At 38.1% G+C, this 22,923-nt stretch overlaps 1 protein-coding gene across 4 annotated transcripts in view; it reads left to right on the forward strand.

Annotated features, from left to right (window-relative positions):
• Positions 1–73: 73 nt before the first annotated feature.
• LOC111873253 (titin) overlaps positions 74–22,923 on the forward strand; it is a 47,527-nt gene continuing 24,677 nt past the window's right edge. Inside the window, exons 1-7 of one of the 4 annotated variants that reach the window (XM_023867805.2) lie at positions 74–9,992; positions 10,572–11,117; positions 14,872–14,977; positions 15,749–15,960; positions 20,247–20,372; positions 21,597–21,849; positions 21,952–22,095. In XM_023867805.2, the coding sequence (XP_023723573.1) occupies positions 632–9,992; positions 10,572–11,117; positions 14,872–14,977; positions 15,749–15,960; positions 20,247–20,372; positions 21,597–21,849; positions 21,952–22,095 (10,748 nt within the window). In that variant the 5' untranslated portion in view covers positions 74–631. The remainder of the gene's footprint in view (positions 9,993–10,571; positions 11,118–14,871; positions 14,978–15,748; positions 15,961–20,246; positions 20,373–21,596; positions 21,850–21,951; positions 22,096–22,923) is intronic. The other 3 variants (XM_023867804.2, XM_023867802.2, XM_023867803.2) reach the window with 3 other exon arrangements.

Consider the following 22,923-nt stretch of genomic DNA (forward strand, 5'->3'; position numbering starts at 1 on the left):
CCTCGGATTACCACAGTTGGTCAGAAACGGTCACGCACGTCTAGCACTTGACCGCACTTGACCGCACTAGACGCAGATGAACTAACCTTCAAACATCAATTTTACTGCCATCTCGTAATGTAATTAAGGAACCGAAATGAGTGACATGGTACAGTTTCAGATGTATGAAATTGAAGTTACATTTTCAAAAATATAAAATTGAAATTAATGACAACATGATTTCTGTTATCGCCTTGTAACTTACAGTGTTGGAATGAGAGTAATTCCTTTACGTAACGAGAGAATTCAGTCGTAATATTTTTAGTTCGTTTGCTTATAACCACCACATAACCGAAGCATTTCAAGTCTTAATGGTCTTAATCGAGTTTGTTGTCAATGTTAAATCGTTGTGTTATGGTGGCAGGGACATTATGTAGTGAAAAGAAAAGTAAATTGTATTGTATTACCAGTTGTTGAGTATAAATAGGCTATTGTGTGGAATACTGAAAAAGATTCTTTTTGCTCTATAGTTAAGAAGTACGTGATTTATTTGTGCCACTATATATAGAATAGTGGTGTTTAGAGATTGTTGGTTAACATGAAGTATGTGCGTGTGTCTTGCAAAGGAGATAGCTTACTTTGAACTCCAATAATGGATGTGGCAGAATCAGACGCTGATGGGAATTTAAATAATGAGAAGGAAGGTGAAGTGTCATCAACATGCAGTGATAGTCTTCCAGCCAGTGCTCCTACAACTAGCCTTGCAGAAATTATAGGTGACTGCGATGCTCCCTCTTCTTTAATACAAGAAGAAATTGTTCATTCTGATTCACCTGATACATCAGGAGAGATGCGTGTTAGATCAGAGGCTGAACAGAGTTTGTTGAGTGATGATACAGAACATGTTGCTACAGTACAGAGTCTAAATACTGCTGCTGTAGAACAAGAAAACCTTCAAGGTGTAGATGCAGAAATGTTTCAGCACTTACCAGATGAAAGTATAGAGTTGCTTCATATTAGTGAAGATAGTGAAATTGTCCTACTTGATGAGAATGTTGTAATTTCAACAACATCAGAACCTACAACTTTTATAATGTCATATGAAAACCAAGAAGAAATGCAAGGTGCAGAAATGTCTACCACTAATAATAAGGGGTTCCAGTTGGCGATTCCACAGTCAGTAAATGTTTCGTCTGCAAAAACCTCAGACATTGTTGAAGCAGGTGATGTCGTATGTAATAAAACAAGAATGTACACTTGGAATCCTGACAGCACAACTGTTGAGACTACAGAAGAAAGTAGTGATAAAAATGAAATCATATCTTTTACTGAAGAAGAAGTTTCAACAACAGAAGAGGATGTAGGAAGTGTAATTTCAACAAGCAATGTTGTCACACCTGTGAGTGCATCAGGAGAAAATACACCAGTTCCCAGTATCACAAAGGCAAAATCTGTTTCAGGAGCACGTACTCAAGACATTGTCCAAGACATGGAAACCTCTCAGAGCCACATAGAAGGTTCTGTACTGAATGAAACTGCACCACAGAATTCAGGTATTTCTACTACTAGTATGAAGGATATTTCTCGGCGAAAAAGGAGATGGGACCAGGTTAAGTTTGTTATGGAAACTAGTGCCACTGAACAAGCAGGTTCTGACTTTCAAGCTTCAGGTCCAGAGAGACAGATATTTAATATTTTGTCTCAACCTTCCACCAGCAAACAAGAATCTCATGTTACTGTTCCTGAACAGTCTGTGTGTACTTCCAAAAAACCCAAAGAAAATAATTCTTTGCCAAACCAAATACAAGACTGTGTGTCATCCAGCAAAGATGTAGACATTGTGACTGAACTGTCAGCATCCGCAGATATTTTGACAGGACATCAGGAGAGTGATATAGACACAACAACAAATGTTCATACAGTGCCACAGTTGTATTCTGCTCTTGATTTAATTAAATCAAATTACTGCTCACCTTTTGATGATGAAATTCCTTCTCCAGGCTCTTCCACTCATGAAGACCAGAAACATATTCATGATTCTACAAAAGAAACAGATGAATGTATTACTAGTAATACTTCTTTAAATGATAGTTTAAAAATACTTACTAAAGACCAAAGTAGCAACTCAGCATCTTCAGAAGGTCAAACGAAAAAAGTAATTTCAAGTTCTGTTACAAGAGATGAAAATTTGGAAGGCAAAACTTCTGAAAATAAATTAAAAGGGAATGTTAAAATTTCTGCATCTTCACCTGGTCTCTCTAAAGAAAGCAAAGAAAAAAAGGAAGTAGTGGTGTTGGAAAAGACATCAGCAGCTGCAGGAAGTAACTTGCACCAGCCTACTGCTTCTGTGGGGCAGGCAGACACTGTGTTAAGTACAGTAAGTACCAGAACAACTGTGAAACATTATGCAAGACAGCAGACCTCATTAGCTAAACAGATAGCTACAAGCTGTGGAAAGTCATCTGTAGATTCAAGAACAAATTTAGTAGATGTGAAGGAAATTATCTCCTCAAACAAAAATTCTTCAGTACTAGTAGCAGCAGAAGAACGTGCAGATGTTGGTTGTCTTATGGTTACAGAACCAGTCACAAGGCAGAAAGATTCATCTGCTGTAACAGATGTATCTGCAATAAAACAAGAACCATCTGGTGTCACAGAAGCAAGTGCAGGAATACAATCTTCATATGTTACAAAATTACCAACATCAGGAAAAGAACCTCTTACTGTTATCACAGAAACTCTACTTACCACAGAAGAATCATCAATTGTCACAAAATCAGCATTATCCCAAGAAAAGTCTTCAGTTCTTGTTGAAACATCAACAGGAACAGATTCTGTAGATGACATAAAAGCACCAATATCAGGGCAGCAATGTTTGATTCTTATGGATGTTCTAACAGGAAAAGACAGTGAAAAACAAATGAAAGAGAAAGATCCTGTTGTCACTATTGAAACATCAGTAAAAGGAACGGAAACTGTGGTTTGTATGACAGAAGGGCAGAAAGTAAAAGAAAAACCAGACGATGGTAGGAAAGTTTCAACAGAAGAACAGGAATTTTCAGTTCTTGGTACAAAACTATATGTGATAGGTGAAGAAACTTCAGTTGCTGAACAAATGCCAATGAAGGAGAAAAAGAATGCACATTCTACCACTTTAACACTAGTGAAAGAAGAGGATGCTTCATTTGTTGACACAAAATTAACACCCATGGGGATGGAAGAAGCTTCTGAGAATAAACATCCTTCGGTAAAAGTGAAAGAGTGTCCAGCCAATGATGAAAAGATCTGTGGTATACTGAGAGGAACTTCAGGAATTGACTTGCACAGGCCCAAAACAGAAACTGAAATATCAGTCAGGCAAACAAAAATGAAGGAAAGTGAATCTTCACCCACTCATTTTGAAGTAAAGGAAACTTCAGCTGCATCAAGGTCAGGGGAGGAATCTTTGGTTTCTGATGCACAAGCAACTTTGACAGGTAATAAGCAACTACCAGATAAGGAGGAGCACACTGAAATTATTCATGAATCTTCTAAAAAAATGGGAATTATTTCTTCTGAAACACAAATCTTGATTAAGGAAGAGGGCATTGATGTGACTAAAACAAGAATGTCAACAGAAAATGAAGGTATTTCATATATTGGTCCACAATTTCTGGAAAGAGGCAAAGATATTTCAAGCTTAGAAGAACAAGTAAAGGAGAAAGAAACTTCAACTGAAGCAAGAAAACATATTGCACTTACTGCTGTGCAGATGCCGGTAATAAAAGAGGAAACCAATATTACTGACACTCATACACGGAAAAAAGATATGTCCCTTGGCAGCCCAGAAGCACTAGAGAAAGACTGTGAAAATGTAATGGAGGTTCCAGAAGTAAATACTGTTACAGCTGATCAGATGCTATCAAGAAATAAGGACAAAGAAATTATTAGAAAAAGATTAGCCGAAGTAATAGCTAGGCAGAAAGTTCCAACAGATTCTAATAGCTGTGGGCCAGGGACAACTGCTATGAAGACACAGACTGTAACAGATAAAGAATTTCCAGTTTTAGCTGAAAATCTAGCAGCTGCAATGAAAGAGACAATCAAAAAGGCAATTTCAAGGATGCCAGAAAAGTCGTACTCGGAAACAGTAGCCCCTGAGCACACTTCAGCAGCAGATATGCTCTTACCATTAGAAGCAGACGTTGCAGTAATGCAGGAAGCAGCTTCATCAGCATCAACAATATTATCCACTGAATCAAACAAAGAAACAACAGACATATCTCTTATTGAAGGTTTGGCAAAAATGACAGAATATCCTACTGTTGAAGAAAACCTTACATCAGTTACTAGAAAACCTCCCCTTTCTCTTAATCTTTCAGCAAAGACTGAGGATCCATTGCATAAAATAGGTACATCAACTACAACAGATTCTAACCTGACAGAGATTTCAGTGTATGCAAAAGAGGCAGTATCAAAAGCAGAAACTTCATCAACCAAACAAACAATTTTTAAACATGACAGTACCGTAACTGAAAATTTGATTTTATCAGAAGATGTAGGTAAAGGAGAGAAAATGCCAAGGAAAAATCTTGCAGTTGAAGGTAATACAGGATCATCACGGAAAGAAAGACAGAAGTTGACTGAAAGTTCAGGTGCAGTTACTAATGAAGGACTGAAGCCATCTGTGTCACCTGCAACCAAACAGAGGGTTAAACTGGTCCGTCCTGTCTTATCAAGGCCAAAGGAAGTGAGTAAACCTGAACATTCCTCATCATTGGCACCTACAGAAGTGACAAAACCAGGCCCTTTAAGCTCTCCAACATTTAAAAATACTGTCACAGAGATTGCCATGAGTTCATCCCAAAAGGAATGTAAACAAATTAAAATGCCAGACACTGTCCACAGTGTATCATCAACAGAAAGAATTAAGACTCCTGCAGGGGAACTTAAAGAAGAAAACCTTCCAAGTAAAGCTCTCTTAAAAGAATATGAGCAGTCTGAATTCCCAACAGTTACTGAGTCAAAAGAGATTGAGCATCTGGACATAGCTACTAAAATCCTGACAAAGAAAGTGGATAATCCAGATGGTTCACATACAATGAAAACAACTGAAGTTCTGAAAACTTCAGGTTTGTTAGAAGACAATAAACAATCAGGAAAAGAACAGTCAAGTTCATTTTCTGTGAAAGAATCAATTGCAGTGGCAGCAGATGTTCTGAAGTCAACATATTTCAAGCAGACATCAAAAGAAATTACACAGTTAGAAGTTGAAACTTCATCACCTACAAATGTTCAATGTTCAGAAACATCACAGTCAACACTTCCAGCTTCTCTCACATCAGAAGATATTAAAGATTCAGTAGTTCAGAATGTGACTAAACCAGAAAGGGATAAATGTCTTGAACAACCGGGATTGTTACTACAAAAAGACAGTGGCGTGCCAGAGAAAGATGAATCATCCTCTGTACTTAAATTACAAGATGATTATAAGGATAAAAACAGAGTTAGTGAGTCTCTTAAGAAACCAAAGCTGATACGACACACAACTTCTGGATCTAACATAAATAAGACAAAGTTAACCGTTGAAGAAACCTTTGCAAAAGAAGGCCTAAAGGCGATTATAATTAAACAGCATGCTGAACAAAGCTCATTGTCTGAAAAGAAAGTCCATGAAAAAACGTTTTCTAGCATTAAAACTAAAATACTAGCCAACCCAGATGATAGTACAACACTTATCAGTTCCAGTAATGGTGCAGGAAATCAGGAAAGTAATGTACAAAATATATCAGAAGCACACAGAATGGAAGTAACTGCGGACACAGTTGACCCATCAAGTAGAAGTGACAAGGAAAGATGCCAGTTAAATGTCGGCAGAAAAGAGACAGAAAGGGAACCTGTACATGGAATTGTAGCAACCAACATAGAAACATCTGAAATAGGCATTCCGCATTCAACAAATTTTGGAATCCCTAAAGAAGAATTTATTTCTACAGCACAAATCAGAGAGTCCAAAGAGGATGTGTTTCGCAATGATAAAATTAATACAGATGATGCAAATTCTCCAAATAATAAATCAGAACAAAGAGGAGAATTAGTTACTGTACAATCTCAATTCAAAATAGAATCTGGAAAGATAGACACAGAGAATGTTTCATGTTCTACCAATATAGCAGAAGTCAGTGCAGAGGTCTGTTCTGAACAAACTGAGAATACTAATGGAAGTATGTCTGCCCAATCAGGAACATCATCAGTAATGCTGAAGAAACCAGCATTTGGTATGAAAAGTGTTTTAATACCTGAATGTTCAAGAAGCACAGATAAGATGACACTAAGACTGGATACTGAGGCTCTAAAAGTAGATGATGAAGTATTAAAACCAAAAGTAGTTGAAGTGATACCTGCGGAGGATATTATTTTAGAACAAGAAGCAGAGGCAGAACTAGTTAAAGGTAATCTCCAATTGGAAGAGTCAAAGGACAGATGTGGTCAAGAAGTAAAGTTGGGTAGATTTTCAGCTGAAAAGAAATCAGAAATATCCATTAACATATCAAAACCCAGTGCAACAAAAACATTGGACATAGAAGAAACAAAATCTTCCTCTGAATCAAAATCAGACAAAAATATTAAACAAGACAAAATTATTCTAAAAATTACTAAAGATATGACAGCATCAAAAGAATCAAGTTCAGCTGTGAAAGAATCACAACCAGAATCGAAGTCACAGTATTCTGAAAGTATTTTGAAGGAGGCTACAGCAAATACAGTAGCAGGTAGTAAGCCAGAAACTTCTATAGAATCCAGAGTACTGTCACCAGACTCATCAGTAATTTCTAAAGAACGTGCAAAGGTGGAGAAGTTAACATTAAAACTTAACAAAGACCCTGTTTCAGATTCATTCACCAAAGATGGAACAAGTTCAAAATCATCTTGGACTTCAACAGTTTCATCAAATATAGGACTATCTGAAACACCCATCTCACCAAAACATGAAAATATGAACATGAAATTAAAAAAGGATTCTTCTTCTATGTCATTTAAAGCTACTTCTATTGCAGGTAATACTGAAGTATTGCCCAGAACAGAAAATGCAGATGAAGGAGCCAGAGTTGAAAAACGGACATTAAAATTAAAAAGGGATGTTTCAAAGGTAGAAGATACTCAAAAAGAATGTGTAGAGGAACCAAAGTTAGAGAAAATAACTTTAAAATTTAAGAAAGACCCTGCTCATCCAGATATTATAGTTGCAACCACTTCCATGGTAATGCCAAATCCAGGAGAAGTAATAACAACACGCTCATCTGGAATTGAGCAGGTAGAAACTGTAGCCTCATCTGCATTGCAGGATGAAAGCAAACCTCAGAAGATTACCTTGAAGTTAAAGAAAGATGGAGCAAAGCAAGAAACAGTTACTGTATCTTCGGAAGATGTACCTCAGGACACCTCTGCTATTCCAGTCCAGTCAGCAGAAATTAAATTACCAGAAATTGAAGATGTGTCTGCAGATAAGGTCACTCAAAGATTAAAGAAGGATGGATCTAAGTCAGAGGCACTTGCTCTGCCATCTAAAGAGAGTATCAGCCATGAAACGACTATTATTCCAGTCAAGTTGAAAGATGGAAAAATCCAAGAAAAGCCTATTTCACCTCATTCAAAATATAAACCTGCAATAGAAAAGCTTACTTTAAAATTAAAGAAAGATGATACCACAGCTGCAGCATCTAAGGAAGAGGGTCAGCCTGAAACTACAGTGACCAGAGTTAAGGCATCAGAAGTTAAACAGTCCAATGAAAATACTTCACTAGGCCGCAGAATTGAACCTTTGGTTGAGAAAATAACCTTAAAATTGAAGAAGGACACTACAAAACCTGAAACAGCCATTTATCCAGAAACAAGTGTCACACAGGTAAAGACAGCAGAACAATTAAAACCTGAAGCAGATGCTTCTGTATCACCTAAGGAAGATCCTCTTGTGGAAAAGATAACTTTAAAGTTAAAGAAGGAAGGAGCTAAGCCTGATACTATTATGACTTCTAAGAGACCATCCAGTCATGAAACTACAGTTACGCCAACTAAGATTACTGACATTAAACAGAAGCAGTCAGAAGCAAGTGTTCCATCATTAACCACAGAAAGCACAGTAGTAGAAAAAATAACACTGAAGATAAAAAAGGATCCAACAAAACAAGAAGTAATTCCAGTAACTGCAAAACAGGGACCAACAAAGTTGCCAAAAGGAGGAACTTCAGTTCAACAAGAAGAACCCAAACTTGAAAAGTTAACTTTGAAACTAAAGAAGGATGCTATAAAATCTGTTATGTGTGGGAAAGAAGTGGAACCATCAAAACAACCTGATATAATAACTAAATTGGACTTGGTTGCTAAAGAAGAAAACAAAGTCGAAAAACTTACTCTGAAGCTGAAAAAAGATTCAGGGATTTCAGAAATAATTACTGGAAAGAAAATACCAGAGCAAGGATCAGTCTTAGTAGATGTTCAGAGCCCAGAAGAGTCAGTTGTAGTTTCATCAAAAGAAGAAGGGAAAGTAGAAAAGTTAATGTTAAAACTTAAAAGAACAGACCATCCTGAAGGAGATCTGGAAGTAAGTAGTACACAAACAGAAGAAGAGAAATGTGAGGATTCAGCAGGTACTTCAATCACAAACGAAGGAAAAGTTGAAAAAATTACTTTAAAACTTTGGAAAGATTTAACAAAATCTGAAGAATCAGTTTTTGCAACTCCAAAAGATACTGGTGAGGCTCATGGTGCATCGGATCATCTGATTTCAGGAGATCAGGAAATTAAGTTGTCAGACGAAACATCTTCAGAGGGAGGAAAACCAAAGAAAATAACACTAACTCTTAAAAAAGATGCTGCTTGGTCTGTGAAGAGGAAAATTGGATCAGACTGTTGTGACAATTCTGAGCAAACGAGTAGTGACGAAATTAACAAACTTGCCACTGAAGATCAATTTGCTGAAATTCTTCCAAAACGAGCCAAGATAGAAGAAATAGGTGCTTTTGAAAAATCAGAAAGTTATGTAACCTCATCTGTGGAACCTGTTATTGAAATATCGAAAGTTTCTAAGGAACACTTTTCTGAACTGGAGAAATCTGAAACTATTATGGAAGTGATAAATAAATTAGACATTGAAGAGAAACACCTACAGAGACCTCAGAAGGATTTCAGGAGACAGTCGCTAGAGAGCAGAAGGCCAGAAGAGGAGTGCCCTGATAAAAGAATTAAACTTGAACATGAACTGAAAAGTGATTCAAAATCAGAACATAAAATGCCCAAGTCACAAAATAAAGAATCTATTTTTCAACATGATCAGGGGGTCAGTTCTCAAATTTCACATTCAAAGCTGGAGTATAAAAGGATGAAACAAGGAGAAATATTTGAGCAAACAGCTGTTGAAGGAAAACTAAGAGAAATATTGTCTAAAATAGGTCCAAGAACATCTACTATTATGAGTGGTGATTTGTCAATAAGGTTTGCTCCGATCAAAACACCATCCAGTGGAAAGTTATGTGTAGTGTCTGATGTGTCTGTAACAAGCTCTCACACTGAAATGATGGAAGTAAATGTATCCAATTCAACTGGATCTGAAGATGTGCAGTTTTGTAACTCTAATATCATGCAACAATCAGCAAGCACCAGTAAACATTGTGGTGAAGCGATAGGGGAAGGGTCAAGTTCCCAAGATGTGTTGATCATCAAAGAGGAAAACCAGCCCAATAGTTCAGTACACATGAGTGCTGAAAAAATGGTAGATGTTGGGATGGTTGTACCAGACTACCATACAGAAAATATTATTACAGAGAAATCTCAAGAGGTGAAACCTGCTGAAACTGAAATTGTGAAGACAGAACCAAAGAAGGGACGTGGACGGCCTAGGAAAACGGCTTTGGTCCCTAGCGTTATTCCTGTAATTGAGCCCCCTCCAGAGCAGGTATTAAGACCTAAAAGAATGTGCAGAGGAAGAGAAAGGCCACCAGTTGTAGTCAAAGTGAGGAAACCAAGAACAGGAAAAGGTGAGTACATTAAACACTGGAGCACAGTAACCTGAATTCCTTAATATGCATAACAGAACAGTATGTCACCCATTCAGTTTAGTCTCAGAGCTGGACTTGAAGTGATATTCGTGCTGTTAAGATCGGTCACTGTAAAGTGAAATTCAAACCAGTTACATAAATAACTCCATTCATCAGTAAGCATACTAAAACAGTACTACCACAGGGAAATTAAATATGTGCATTACTTTTCAGAGGGTCACGCCATAGTGTAGTTGGTTGAGGGGTTATGCTACAAGCCAGAAGGTCACAGGTTCAAGTCCCTATGAGGTCACTGAATTTTTTTCAATTGACCTAATCCTTCCAGCTGCACTATGGCCCTGGGGTTGACTCAGCCTCTAACAGAAATGAGTACCATGGATTAATTAAATAATTTTCCTTGGGAGTAAAGCGCGGCTGGCGCGTAAGGCTGACAACCTTACCGCCATCTTTGAGCCGATTGTCTAGATAATGTGGGACCCTTAATGTCTCACAACCCTATGGGCCTTCACGGCCTGTTACAAGGATAGCTTTACTTTTTTACTTTACTTTACTTTTCAGCTCCTGGCCGTAAGAAAAAGATTGTGGAAGAAATAAAACCTGCACCTGAAATGGAACATCCAGCCAAAGTTTCTACATTATCAGAGAAATCTTCTGCGTCAACCAAACTTTCTACTTCAGTAGATACCATTGATCATCTTGTTTCATTCCCTGTCATTGAACAACCTGCTCTAGCAGTTAAAAGTAGGCAGGTATTTCCTGTAATTCCTGCTGATCAGTCTAGATCAATTACTCCTGCTGAGCTTCATGTTCCATCTAGTTTTGATGAGCCACCTATAAAGACTCCTTATGCTCTTGAACATCCCTCTTCTTCTGATTCAGTAAAGGCATCCCCACCAGTATGCATTATAGCTGAGTCATCTGCTGAAGTGAACTCTTTAACAGCTCCAGCTGAAATGCTGTCAACGCCTGAAATTACTCCTAGTCCATCATCACCATGTCATACCACAAGTGTTAGCACTGTTCAGGTATTTGAAGAAGAAACAAGAATGAGTGCAGAAAGTGGCAGCCGCTCACAGACTCCTGCTCACACATTACCCCCTGCAGGTATGGGCTTGTATCTTGTACTTTTTTTTTTAATTTCTCTAAATCTTTACTGGCTACCAAAGCCATCAGGTATAGAACAGGTCACAATGTACATATATTAGTTCTGAGACCAGAAACTAGACCTCTTAACAGCTATATTCATAAACGGAACAATAACCATACAATTCAATAATTTAACCAACATGTACAGTTCATCAACTAGACATTAATATCTTATTAAGCTCATTCCTTAAATATATATATACACACACAAATATCAATTGGAAGTCTTTTATACAATATACCATACAAACAGCTTTATAAAAGGTTTAGTTCATATTGTATTTAAAATACTTGTCCAGTGTATTGTGTTTATTGTTTACAAGAACTAAGCAGTTAAACAGGAAGGGTCAGGTATTTACTTCAATCTTCCTTACATATCTGAAGATCATATTGAATGAGTTTGACATCTGGTACCGAAGCGGCAAAGCAAGGAAAGTGGAACACTTTGTAGAGAGTGTACACATAACCTGCTGTCTGTCAGGAGTGCTCTAGGCAAACTGATTGTAATGAAATATTAATGGAAAATTGTCATTAAAATATGAGCTGCTTAATCCAATTAGGACTTGTGCTTTACATGAAAGTGTAATTATTTTCTGTTGTCTCTTTAAGGACAAGAGTTAGGATTGTTTCAGATAGTGTATTGAGATGTTTTATTATTTATTTCTTTTCATTTGATGGACCGTTTAAAGACTATTCTGAAAGAAATATAAAATGTGTATATATATGTTTAAATATATTTCATAACTTTGAATAGAGATAAATGGATTAATTCTTAACAGTCCAGTTTTTGTTTATAATTTGTAGTCCTAATGCAATAAATACAGCTGATTTTCTGAAACCCTGCATTTTGGACATTTATGGGCATTTAAAACCCAGCCAATTGGCTAGTACACCAGGGTTTTAAACGTTACATGTCAGCCTCAGCATATCATTCAGTAATGTAGGAGTATAGGACTCTGCAGGACAATGAGAAAGCAGGGGAAGTTAAAAAAGGTAAAGTTGATGCTATGCTCAGTTAATTGAGCATCATGCCATGGTGAGATATGGGAGAAGGGGATGTTAATAATGTGAATAGTACAAACAGTAATATGAATTCCCAATTAATGTTACATTGGGTATTGTCTAAAATAAATTGTTTGCACTTTTTCTCATTGTTAGGTATTATTTTTGCCCATTCTTGCATTCAGATACTTTCATGTGACATTGTCTGATTTATTGGGCTTATCTATTGTGTGTATGCATGCGTGCACGTGCACATGTGCAATAATATGTAAGAGGGTGATGCCCCTTCCGCTTTACTTTCTGCTGAGGCCTGCATATCTAATATGATTGTGTAACTTATGATTTTTAGATTTGCTGCACTTCGTAGTTGACATTTCATAGCTCAGATGATAAAACTGGTGTATGTGTTCTTAATTATCCACCTTTCCAGGCTGTCAGTAATAATTTTTGATGACCTGGACTTGTTCTTCCATAGTGTTGAGAGCTTCTCTTGTGCTGCTGTTTCATATGCTTTTCTTTTTAACATGATCTTCCTAAATGAAGAAATGTTTATTGTAAAACATCAGTGTATTATAAATGTGATAAATATGTTATATATTAGATTAGAGACATTGTATTATAAGAGTACCAAACTCATTTCAATAATCATGGCTTTTGAACTTGTTGATATATCCAGTAGACTCTATACCCCCTTGCCACAACATGCACTTGACCTGCAACTGTTGACTCTTTAGGCAAAAAATCTGCCTTTAACGATTGCTAGTATTTGAAGGAATTCCTTTCTGTCTATTTGAACTGTATAGCTATGTGTATTGACCGTTTATTTGTTCATGTTTAATCAGCTGTGTTTTTCTCTGTGGAGGCCTGGTCTTCTATCACCTCCATAGTTTCAGTGGCTTATATATGGCCATACCCTTCTTTACATCACTGTCAGCTGCTGCAATATCAGTTTCTTTGCACTGACTCCCACAGTGCTCTGCAGAATCTATGGACAGACTCCAAACCATCCAGCTGTTATGCAGATTCTATACTAATTGTTTCATCTGTATAAAGACAGGAAGTTGGTTGTTTGTTGCTCAGTACCTGGCCATATGGGCCAGCCTAGCAATAAGGCCACCAGGGCAACAGCCAAGGAGTGGCTCTACATGGGATTATATCATCAGAATGAGCTTTGAGTAGTGATTTACATGCCTGTTGTATTTTTGCTATTTTGTCCATCTGGCGGGATGACTGGACTCTTACAGAAGGCAACAGATTGTGAGCTGTAAAACCATCCATGCAGGTGTGGCATTCTTTTTTTGGTTAATGGTTGTAGAGCTTTGGTTAGGGCACTCTGACTTGTCACATATATTTGTTGCATGGAGAGCTGGTGCCCATCTCTGTACACTGTGAGTACAAGCTTACTGTGTAACATGTTCTTATTGATTGCCCCTCTAATGATCAAGATTGACCTACTTTCACTATTTGTAGGACATTGTGTGACAGTCTTGGAGATGATCATTGTAGCATGTTATATATTTTAATGCTTATGAACAGTATTGTGTTCTTCACATTGATCTAAGGGATATCTTTGCCACTGTTGATCTTCATGCTTTTTTTCATCATTTAATTTTTTACAGATGGACTCTAGGACATGTGTATAAGAGGGCTATGCAGTCATTTGGTGCTAGAGTTTTTATGCAAGGATGTGTATCACACCCCTGTATAGCCTAGCATGATGTGTTGTCTTTGATTAGATTTTTTTGCTTACAGATTTCAGGAGCTGTATGTCAGGCCTTCATATGCTATCCATAATAGAAACAAATATGGAAGTTGTAGGGACAGTAGTGAAATGAAAGGAAATATAGCCAAAACTGTAAACGTGTCAAAAATAAAAAAGAGTAAATGTGTTTTCTGCCAAAAGACAAATGTGCTTGCTCTGCAGTAGAGAGACAAGAGGAACATGTGGATGCTGAGCATCAGACACTTGTCTGATACCAAAAACTATAATGTGTGTCCATAAACATGCAAATAATTTTCAGATTTTAATGCTTTTATCAAATATCTCTTTACAATACAATAATATTTTTATTTCCAGAATTTGCATAAACATATCTTTATTCAGAATTATTCTTTGGCCTGTGGAAAATGATGAAAATACTTCAGATAAAGCAGGTCACAGGGGTTAGACCAGTATTTGTGGTTCAGGTATTGTAAGTATTAGATTAGGTCATAAACACTTCGTGCCACATCCATTCCAACTCATTATATATGATTGTCCAAGCACCTAATGCTATATAATCTGAGTTTGTGGCAGCATCATTAAATTGGCTATAAATAAATAAATAAAATGATAATTGAATGAATCGCAGCGTCATGAGACAGATAAATATGGTCATGAGCCCCACAGCACCTGAATCCAAGAATAACCAATCCCCCCCCCCCAAAAAACAGGCAAGTCAGTCGCGAGTCAGGAGTTGGGAGTTGTAATTGGTAGTTAACCATGAGCAGAGGAATTTCCTTTGTTAGAAGCCACTACCAAGCAATGATGAGTGAAGACGTGGCAGACTGAGAAGACTTAATGTATACCATAGCTCCCTGCAGAGTGTGTGGATTAGTGGAGGGTGTTATAATTGTTCACAGCTGCAAGTCCTAAGTGTTCAGTGAATTCAGTAATCAATTCCAAACCTCGTGCCTGGTTACTAACATGTGACCGTATATGTTCTTGCAGGTGGAGCTGATGGACCAGGTGAAGAATCACAAGGTAGTGCAATTAGCACAGCGACAACTGAAAGTGTGAAAAAGAAGGGGCGTGTGGAAATAGGGGATGGACAAAGGTACTTCTACTTTATAACATAGTTAGTTTTCTTCATGTTATCAAACCCCTAAAACAATGAAGAGGTGCTAAGTATTTTAAAAATGGCATTCAAATTCTCATTTAACATTTCCTTGTTGTTAGTTCATGTGAATGCTAAACTGAGGAAAGCCATACATGGGGGGGGACTTAGCATGGTGATAATGATTTGGAATTATGAAGATCTTGATATAACTTTAGACTTGCTGTGTGTTGTTAAATAATTGCATATCATATGTGCCAGTAGACTGCCTCTGTGGTCTAGTGGTCAGAGTTCCTGACTACAGATCCAGAGGTCCCAGGTTCGATTCCTGGCGCTTCCAGATTTTCTGAGAAGTAGTAGGTCTGGAACGGGGTCCACTCAGCCTTGTGAGGATAATTGAGGAGCTATTTCAAGGAAATAGCGGCTCCGGTCTAGAAAACCGAGATTAATGGCCATGGGGATCCGTTGCACTGACCACATGACACCCTCTATCCACAAAAGTTGGCATTAACTTTGTCGACAAGTGGGTGGCTCGATCAATATAGTTCGCTTGTGGACTACAGACCATGGAGTATGTCCCAATGAATTCTTTAACCATGCAAAATTTTCTTATGAGCAATTTTATTAGTCCTGGTGAGATAAAATTTAGTTGTATTGACATTTACCATTGTCAGACATTTATAATGTCATCATGTCAGACAATTTTGTGTATTTACTGTTGGTTTTAAAAGTATATAGTCTTATGTGATGTTTCCTTTGGTTTATCACCAGTAGGGAATTCACAGTGGAGCAAGTGGTCGAGTACCAGTGGCCACTGGAAAAGGGTGGAGAGAGTCTGATGATACAGGAGCAGATCTCAGAATATTTAGGAGTAAAATCTTTCAAGAGGAAGTATCCTGACTTGAAGCGACGTATAGTGGAAGCAGAAGAGAAGGCATACCTAAGAGAGAAAGGTCTTGTTACAGAATCGTTGTGTGACTTAGGTAATTATATTGTTGGTGCATTATTAGCACTCGGGTAAGAAGGGGTAGCTAGTTCAAGTATCAGCCAGGCAGGCATCTACCCTGATTTAGGACTTTTGCCAGACAATCTTGAGAATTGTTTCCTAACCACCTTATCACTACTTTCTGTTAAATACATAAATGTGTACATGTACAAGATGTTACTGGAAAGTTCCCAGACTAGGTCAAAAAAGAAATGCACACTTAACTTACTCAGTTTTTTCTGCCATCTTTGTAAAAATAGTCTCATGGGGAACGTACACATCAATCCCACACTTCAAAAGCACTGTAGAAGTCATTTTTCTAAATGCTCTTGAGTACCACTTGAGATTCCCTTCGGATCTCTGACGCTGTTTCAAAACGTCCTTTCAGTTTCATTTTCAATTTGGGAAACAAAGGGAAATCACAGGGGGCTAAGTCTGGTGAGTAGGGAGGATGGGGAAGGCATTGCTGCACAGGAGTACTGCCAATCCTGAATGAAAGCATAAGGGGTAGGCCTAGGCTGGCCATTGCACCACAAACTTCAATGATCTGTTGTGCATTCCTCTCTATTTCGGTCCTTCAACAGTCCAACACTTTGAATGAAGTGTAGTATTTTATCTATAGGGGCATCTTGATAGTGACCTGGCTCCATGAGGTAATGGCCCAGGTGGTGAAATCTTAAGTAAGCTATAGCCTTACAGTCACATAGGATATGTGATAATATTTCATTCTTTTTCAGGTATCTTTCACAGATGGCTTTTAGTTAGTTCCAATTTAAAAAGGGTGTCCCTTTAGGTGACAGTCCTGTCATCAGTCTGAGTGTTTCCTATTTTTAATAGTTCCCAAGTTATTTTTTCAGGGGTCCATGTAGGAAACCCTTTGCATGTTTGAGTCCTCTTATGGACTCCCAGTCTTTAACACCCTTCTTAGCAGCTACTGCTGTGATGTTAGATGCTGGTTAAGGCCTGATAAATGGATGTTCAGCTCCCATTCTTGCAGCTTATCAGCAGTTTCATTACTCTCGCTTCCTCTGGGAGCTGGCACCCATATCAATTGAGCTCTTTATGTTGACCAATTTCACAAGGGATTGGTGGTAGTCCCAGACCAGTTGAGAATTCATCTGGTCAATTTTTTAGCATTTTAATTGCAGCCTGAGCATCAGGTAGATTATAAATATTCCCTTTTTCTATGGCCTCTCTGTATTCTCTGCTGCTCCTATATGCTCCACATATGAAGACATAGTATTCTCACACTACCTCCACAGCGTTAATAGTGTGTATACAGCAAGCTTTACGCCACCTACCAAGCTCTCCTGTTGATTCGTCAAAAGCCTCAGTGATATTGCCTCCCTTGCACAGACTTCTAACTGGCTTGCAGGATCTCCAAGGGCACATGCTACCATCTGGTCATTTTTGAGATTCTGCAGCAGTGTTCCATCTCCTCAAGGCTAGGAGTTTTATTGCATTTTGTTGGGTACCTGCCCACAGAAGTGTTTCAGGGAATGAGGCCACTGATGTGCTTGGAGATTTAGTATTACCAGACCACGTCCTAGGTAGTGATGTTTGTTCCTTTCATCATCATCTGGGCCCGGATTTTGATGACCTTAAAATATCTGAAAAATGATCTATGAAATGGCCAAAAATTATTTAAAAAATGACCTAAAATTTAAAAAATGACATAAAAACTAATTTCTAAATTTTCTTAAAATCAGGTAGATGCGGACAGTGTAAATTAGTTTCCAGTTTCTTGATTTTATGACACCCGGACATCTCTTTAAACCTACCCCTCTGAATTTCTCAGGCATAAATTTTATGAGTTTATGACATAGCGGTGGCTTAGAAAGTGGCGCGGGACAGTAACGGCATCTCTGGCGGCTTAGAAACAAACAGATCTATCATATTTAGCGACAGAGGCTAGAGATACAAAACAAAATTTATTTGAAGAACATAGATTTCTACCTCATGAATCAAATATCTTCAGTTTGATCAATGAATGTCAGTTATTAAAAAACGTGAAAGATAACCAAAATTGATGTAAAACGTGAAAAAATGACGAAAAATGATGTAAAAACTTGTAAAAATTACCTAAAACTTAAAAGATACAAAATATGACAAAAATGCACAATAAAATTCACATTTTTATAACCAGAGGTTCATAATCGGGGCTTTAGTACTTAAAAGGAACGTTTACTACATAAAGAAAAAAAGATGACTTGTCATCAAAATCCGGGCCCTGATCCATCATACTGTTTTATTGCTGTTGCAAGATGAATGGCCATGGGGCGTGGGATTATGACCTACAAGTGTTGAAAGTGTCCATGTGGGTGTGTCCAGAGCTGAGGAGGTTATTGTCACCTGGCTTTGGATTGATCACACTTGTCTTGCACACATCCACTTGTTAAGATGTGATCCAGTACCTGTTTGTAACCACTGTAACATGGCCCCTTACCATTCTACATGTCATGCAGAAATGTCCATGCTCTGACAAGTACCAGACACGCCATCTTATTGACACATAGCTCAACATCTTAGTAAATGATTGCCATAATTTATGTAATGGATGGTAAGGGGTATAGTGGTTAACAAGTTTATTTAGCTGACTTTGTTTTATTCTCCCATTTAACCTTTAACGGCCGAATGTCACATATACACATCGCAAGCAGTAACTGGAATTGGCCGAATGACCTGTGTACACGTCGCAGGACACATGCTCTCTTTGGAAGTGCTGGCAGTTTGACCGTGGGTTGGAAACCAAAACAAACCTATGTGAGGTCATGTCAGTGGTTCATTCCTTAGCTCTGAACAAAGAAATTATTTATCAGTGGTACTGGTTTCGATACTATTTATGTTTAGATATGACTGTTTATGACCTGCTCAGCCAAATATAGCCCAGCTTTGTTTCGAGAACTGATGAGGAAATATTTATCGGTGCTTGCATGTGAGTGCTTCCAGAGCCTTGAAGGAAGTCTGACGCATTCAAGGATTGGTTTTCAGTGGCGAATTATCAGTCAGGAAGTCAGTGTCAGACTGTCATATATTTCTTTATATATCATTTTTATTTTGCGTCTTGGAAGAGGTATAAACCAATTGAGCCAGTATTACTTTATGAGTAAAGGCATTTTCGACACTGCAACTTTCAGTATGTGTCGGACTGGCACTCATTTTGACTAGTATTATACTTACTTTGCATCACTATTTTGCGAATATTACCAACAGGTGAGAGTGTCGCTTTGTCAGTCAACATAATTTATTCGATTTTGCTAGAAACCCCCCTCCCCCAAGATGATTCTTCAATCGCACAACCCGAATATCACGGTCAGTGGCGTTTCTCGGGGGAGGGCCAAATTTATCAGGGGGCCCAACTGAGTCGACTGGAGGTGAAACATCCACAACACTGGCCAACCAAAGGGAAACTAAGACATATTTGTTCTCAGAATAAGAAGCGCAGAAGCACGTAAGTGTCATGTTGCGCTGTGTGGGTTCGGCTGCTTCGAGAATGTTGGACTGCTTCGACAAGTAGTACATGCGCGTCGAGTGTGAGTTATCATAAACTGTGAAGTGACGCAGTTCAAACTCGCGTACAGTCTGAACAAAATATTATTGTACGAGTATATAGTATGATTATATTTACGATATCACCATGATTCAAGGCTGAAGAATAAACAACGTGTAAGTCCTTTGGAATTTCATGATATATATAATAAAGATTACATTTTGCAATTCATGACAAAATAATCACAGTTAATTTTCATTTGTAAAAATTGCTCTTCTGTGTACATGTAGAAAAATTTATTGTCTTTCAGGTTGTTTTTAGTTTTTATTTCTATGTTGCATAGAACGGAAAATATGGATTTTTTTCTGATGGTTTGCAAATTTAATTAATCAGGGTGATTTAAATACTGGCCGCAGGGGGCTCCCGGCAATTTAAAAGTCCGTACGTTAAAGGTTAATCCATTTTATCTTCATTCTTTTAAGAGTTCTGTTGTCCAATATGTGGCCGTTCTTATTAGAACTTTTTTAATGAAATATTTGTTGTTTTACTGTACCTTTTTACCAATTGTTAGACCACTTTATGGTCTGACACACATTTGCTTCTAATTAATTTTTTGCTGGATTTAGTAAAAGGTGATCTACTCTGGCTTTTATCCAGGCACATATAGCCATTGATGCTGACCTGTGTCTGAACCCACTCACACACACACACACAGACACACAGTGTTTAACACTATTGACCTGATTATTTGCAAAGTATTTGTAATGTAACATATATTTTGTATGTGTTTTAAGGGCTGACAGCAGTAAACAGTTCTGAAATTCTGGACATCATGTATTCAGATTTCCAAGAAAAATATGAAGAGTATCGTCGCTTCATGAGGGATCGTCAGACCAAGGATTTTACAACCAAGCCGAAAGGTATTAACCTGCATTGATTTTCTAAAAGTTTTTGGCAGTTGATATTTGACTGTACCACATTTGTATAACACAGTTCCCATTATCTGGGCTATACTGAATGTATACTGTGTTACAGGAGTTGGCTCAGGTAAATGAATGTCATTATTTTGACAGAAATGTGTGGTATATACGAGGGGGTACCCAAAAGAAACCGAACTTATTTTTTTTAAAACTTATTTATTCAAATTTTAAGCACAAACCTTCAATCCCCTTCAAAGTACTCTCCACTTACACTAATACACTTGTCTAGTCTTTTATTCCATTTTTCAAAACATTGTCTAAATTCATCTTTTGAGATGCTTGACGGCGCCTCCGTCGTTTTTTCCTTTCATGTCTCTTTTCATTCGAGGAAACAAAAAAAAGTCGCACAGGGCAAGGTCAGGTGAGTATGGAGGGTGAGGAACAGGGGTCATACCATTTTTGGTCAAGAATTGTCGTACAGACAGGGCTGTGTGAGCAGGGGCATTGTCATGATGGAAAAGCCAGTCACCCGACTGCCACAAATCTGGCCGCTGAGCTCCAAGTCACTCCCGACAGCTCCACAATTTCTTCAGTGGTCCGTTGTCGATCTTCCTTATGATTTCACGAATTTTTTCAACATTTTCATGTGTTTGGGCCGTGGAAGGACGACCAGAACGAGGTTTGTCATCAATTGACATTTCACCATTTTTGAAACGGGAAAACCACTCAAACACTTGAGTTTTCCCCATAGCATCGTCCTTGTATGCCGTTTTTAACATTTCAAGAGTTTCTGTTCCACTTTTCCCGAGCAAAAAGAATTTCACCGCCGCATGCTGTTCACGAAAATCAGCCATTGCAAAAATGACGATCACACAAAACAGTTGTCACTATAAACTCTGCCGAAACTAGTCCTTACCTTCTGAAGCAACAGTAGACGGCTTATCGACTCAGGAATGTTAGCTCTATGCGCTCATAGCGGCAAAACGCGGTACTACAAAAGCTCTGCCCACAAAAAAATTAGTTCGGTTTCTTTTGGGTACCCCTTCGTATACACTCTCATCTTATTCCTTTACAATATATTTTAATAACCTCCCTCCCATCTGTCACGAGCTCTCCCAAGTGATCTCTGATGAATGATATGCACATTTCTCACCTCCTCCATGTATGAAAAATGTCAGTTATATTTTCAGTCCTAAATTGTTCTGTTTTCTTATTTCTTTTTAGGTGTCACATCTGCCACAAATGTTGAGAAGAATAAATTGGATTACAAGGATAAAGCTATAAGATCGGCTGCTACATGGAATTCGACTTTTAATCGGTCCCGTAGAGATCAGCGCCGATGCTGTTTTGATCTTCAGAGCTTCACCATTCATTATCCCTACAACAAACGTGTTAAAGCTCTTTCCAAAGAACCAACTAAACCAGGACCATACCCACTGTCACTCATCCCTGGCCAGTATACCGACTACTATAAGAGGTGATAGCAATTGAAACGTTGCTGTAATTTAAAGCTTGCAAGAGTCATACTTGAATTATATCTGTTTTTACCAAGTTTATGATAAGTTGCTATGTATTGCAGCTATACTCCAACAGAGCTGCGGTACTTTCCACTGAGCACAGTTGTGTATGGTCCAATGAAGCCCAACGAAAGGCAAGAACCAGGTGCTTGTTCTGATCTCAGTCAGTCAGACTCTGATGATTCAAGTTCATTTGATGACTCAAGGTAGGAGCTATCTTTCAAGAGAAACTGTTAATATGATACAGGTACGAAGTGTAAAATTAATAAGCTTTGTCCATTGGTGAGGAATATCATGATTAAAGTAATCTATGTTTCTGTTTTAATTAAAAGCAGCAAATTCAGAAAATGAAAATAAATACTGTATTTTACCCACATTCTTATTCATAAATTGCATAACTTGCATCTTAGCATATTGCCTGTCCCATGATTTGTGTATAATTTCAGACAGATTGTGTCTAAGCTTCTTAAGTAATGCACACATTTGTTGGGTTTAGAGTATGATTGCCAACTTTTATGTAAGCATGAAACCATAGCTTGCTATTATGTAGCCCCTAGATTTCTGTGTTTGACCCTACCCCCCTCAGTGACAACAAAGTTGTTGCCATGCATTGCATGTAACACACCACTTTTCAGATATTTCATCATCATGTATATCATCCAGAATTTTTTTTTTATTATTGCTAGTGGGGTGGGACCAAGTCCCTTGTACCGCGGCCACTTCTGGCCTATTGTCCCAGCCCCAGATGATAGGTAAGGGTGATTATGGAGCAGTTGGTGGAATGATGATGGCAGGGGAAACCGAAGTACTCGGAGAGAACCTGCCCCACCATCACTTTGTCCACCACAAACCCCACTTGACCAGACTCGGGATCAAACCCGGGCCACTGTGATGGGAAGCTAGTGACTAACCACTTGAGCTATGGTGCGGCCTCATCCAAAATTCATTGTCATTGTCTTAATATTGCAATTTCTATCACTCCAGCCATACAAACAGAATGACTAGTGTCTTGTAGGACCACCAGTTGATAATTC

The sequence above is a fragment of the Cryptotermes secundus genome, unplaced genomic scaffold (assembly GCF_002891405.2).
Source record: "Cryptotermes secundus unplaced genomic scaffold, Csec_1.0 scaffold110, whole genome shotgun sequence".
Taxonomy (NCBI): Eukaryota; Metazoa; Arthropoda; class Insecta; order Blattodea; family Kalotermitidae; genus Cryptotermes; species Cryptotermes secundus.